The 3,342-nt window shown below is 41.7% G+C and overlaps 1 protein-coding gene across 1 annotated transcript in view; it reads right to left on the bottom strand.

Moving 5' to 3' along the window:
* The window catches only part of LOC101862336 (sodium- and chloride-dependent glycine transporter 1), a gene marked incomplete in the record, with an annotated part of 42,627 nt that overhangs the window by 9,702 nt on the left and 29,583 nt on the right, over positions 1-3,342 (bottom strand). Inside the window, 2 exon segments of the mRNA XM_005093537.3 lie at positions 40-164; positions 1,211-1,314. Of these exon segments, the coding sequence (XP_005093594.2) occupies positions 40-164; positions 1,211-1,314 (229 nt within the window).

The following is a 3,342-nucleotide window of genomic DNA, read 5'->3' as shown; positions in this document are numbered from 1 at the left end:
ATAATAATTATAATTTTAATTTTAATAGATAAGTCTCACCTCCTTGGGTGACATTTCCCACGGGTAGGTCCTTGATCTTTGCCATATTTCCCAGAGTAGAAAAGACGACGAATCCAGCGTAAAAACTAGTCAGACAGTTGATGATAGGAATCATGAAGGCGTCCCTGTTTACAGACACAAAACAGACCTTGTCAAACAATTGATACGACAAATCAGATGTTTAAAAGTAATATTAAGACCACATTCGGAATTTTCTTGACCTATGTCATGCAAAACTAGGATCTTTACTTTGTATGAGACGTCACGATGGCTGCTTTGATTAACTTTTAATTTATTTTAAGAGGGGGGGGACTCAAATTGTCTTTTGGGAGCTTCTCTGTGCATAGAAACAAATGAGCTGTTCAAGCAGTTTTACAAGAATCATAAAGACATCTTTGGGTCTAGAAACAAATAGAGCATTAATACATGTATAATAAATGCATTTTTGTGCTACTCAGATTTCAACAAAGTAAACCAACAAAATAAGAAAGTGGGGAAAGTTTTTGAATAGAAATGTCTTTTTCATATATAGGGACACGTATTTGCGAGCGTTTTTCGTATAAAATTTCATCAAAGACCTACAAAGTATTGTTTTTGTGTGCGTACATGTGATCATGTTTGATGACAAATGATCAGAACGCAGTGTGCTGTAGGCCTAGACATGGAGGAAGATTTCCCAAGTAAATGGACTACTTTTCTCCCTTCAGATTTTGACTTCCTTGACATGCTCAAAAGAAAGGACTTGGTCAACACGTTTGCACACAGAGAGACAGAGAGAGAGAGAGAGAGAGAGAGAGAGAGAGAGAGAGAGAGAGAGAGGAGAGAGAGAGAGAGAGAACGAGAGAGAGAGAGTGTGTGTGTGTATGTGTATGCATGTATACACTCGTATATGCAGACAGAGGGGGTGAGGTACAGACAGAAATATTGACAGAAAGACAGACAGACAGATTGACAGAAAGATAGACAGACAGCAACAGACAGACAGATTGTCAGAAAGACAGTACAGAGATAGAGAGAAGGGGGGTGTGTGAGAGAGAGAGAGAAAGAAAGAAAGAGAGACAAAGACAGAGACAGAGACAGAGACAGAGATAAAGAGGTAGAGAGAGACAAAGAGAGACAAGACAGAAAACAATTCTTGGCACAAAGCAAATGATAGTAATCAGTTGTTGACCTGATAATGTTATTGTTGAAACGGTTGTAGCTGGACATGGCGATAAGACCACCCATACAAGCGCTCAGCGAGAAGAAAATCTGGACAGCAGCGTCGCTCCATACCTGACAGAAAAGAGAGAGAGAGGTGATACATGGGTTAAGTATACTATCTAAAGGTACTATCTGTGTATGTGGGAAAGAGAGAAGGGGGGGTGGGGAGGGGAGACAGACAGACAGTATACTATCTAAAGGTACTATCTGTGTATGTGGGAAAGAGAGAATGAGGAGGGGGGAGACAGACAGCCAGACAGACAAACTGACAGGCAGACAGACAGACAGAGAAAGAGAGAAATACATGGACTGAGTTATCTATAGATCAAAGGATGTCATGTCAGTCGTCTCGTAAGTCTTTCTTGCTGCCTCTCCGTTTAGATCTATGTGTATGAGTTGTTGGATGTATCTGTGTGTGCATATGTGTGCATGAGTATTTGTGTATATGTGTGTGTATGTGTGTGTGTGTGTGTGTGTGTGTGTGTACGTGTATTTTAAAAAGAGAGACAGGGGAAAGAGAGAGATGGGGCCAGAGAAAGAGAGAGAGAGGGGGGGAGGGGGGAGGGGATAGAAAGAGATCAACTGTGTATAGTTATGAGACCACCCATGCAGACGCTTACAGAGAAGGAAAAGTGTTGACTACTTCAGTCTTTACCCTCAGAAGGCATGGGATGACAAAATGAATAGACCACCTACTATCTTAGAAAAATTTACTGACGATGATGGTTGGTCCGTCGCTTTAGTTTAGATCTAGTCTTAGTAAGCATTTTACAGCACTTGCAACACAATCAGGTCATATCAGTGCCGAAGATTAGAGGTGTTACAAGAGTGTAACAGATACAAAAAAGGAGGAGGAGATATAAGGACGATAGATGTTTGATAGGAAAGAAGGAGCAAACCACACCAGAGCACCCACCAACCCACCTCCAGGTCTGTCGTCTTGCCTGAAGGTTTATCTGCATAATACAGAGACAGGCAGATAGGAAGACGTGTGTGTGTGTATGTGTATGTGTGTGTTAGTGTGTGTTTGTGTGTGTGTGTGTGCTAGTACGTGTGTGTGTGTGGGTGTGTGCGTACGTGCGTTGGTATGTCTGTGCATGTGTGTGCGTGCGTATGTTTATGTGAGCGCGTATGTGTGTGCGTGTGTGTTTTGTTTATGTGTGTGTGAGTGTGGGGGGGTATCGACTGAATCTACACCATTCAAGAGGCTGAGAGTATTTGGGTCACAACGTGATAGAATCAGGCGCTTGTCAAATCTTGGGCATACAATGGAGTTATTGATATCATCATCTTAAAGCCTGTTGAGTAGTCTTGCTATCAGTGAAAAATATGTCCATCTATCTAGAAAAGAAGTCGAAATATTTGAGATTGAAGAAAGTGGGGTTGCCTAATTTCAAAGGTAGAATTAGCGAGAAAATGGCTGAATACGTTTGGTTATTTCCATAGCATGATAGTCAATGGAAACTGAAAACTTACTTTTATCTGTGCCTTTAATCAACGTTTTTTTAGTAAAACCTACCCAGAAGTGTATTCTTAATAGCGCAACAGTGGTGTTAAGCCAAACAAACAAAAATTCGATAAAAATCGCAAAACTGGCAGAAAAACACCAGTTTCTTCAATTTCATTATTTTGACGAGCGCCTGATTTCACCACGCGGCCTCACAATAGTATCTGCTTGTCGGGACCAACTAGAGCTGAAGGGCACGCAATATCTCAATAAGCAAACATCTGTAATATTTTCCCCTCACAAGAATGGAACTCATACCATTTGTGCACAACGGTGGGGAGGCTAGTTACATAGATGCCAGTGTGTACATGTCAGTTGAAAGTGCGTGTGCTCTCAATATCATGTGAATCATACTATTTCCACAAGAATTCACCACCATAATATATATTCGACAGCAAAAATATATTTTCGTGATCGCCCAAACCAGTCGGCAAGGCACAGGATGGTGATGATGTATTATATATGCACACACACACACACACACACACACACACACACACGCACACACACACACGCACACACACACGCGCGCGCACACACGCGCACACACACACTCTCTCTCTCTCTTTCTCTCTCTCCCTCTCTCTCTCTCT

This window comes from Aplysia californica, unplaced genomic scaffold, assembly GCF_000002075.1.
Source record: "Aplysia californica isolate F4 #8 unplaced genomic scaffold, AplCal3.0 scaffold00065, whole genome shotgun sequence".
Classification (NCBI taxonomy): Eukaryota; Metazoa; Mollusca; class Gastropoda; order Aplysiida; family Aplysiidae; genus Aplysia; species Aplysia californica.
Note: the sequence above shows the minus strand (reverse complement) of the source record. Positions and strands in the feature narration are given on the sequence as shown.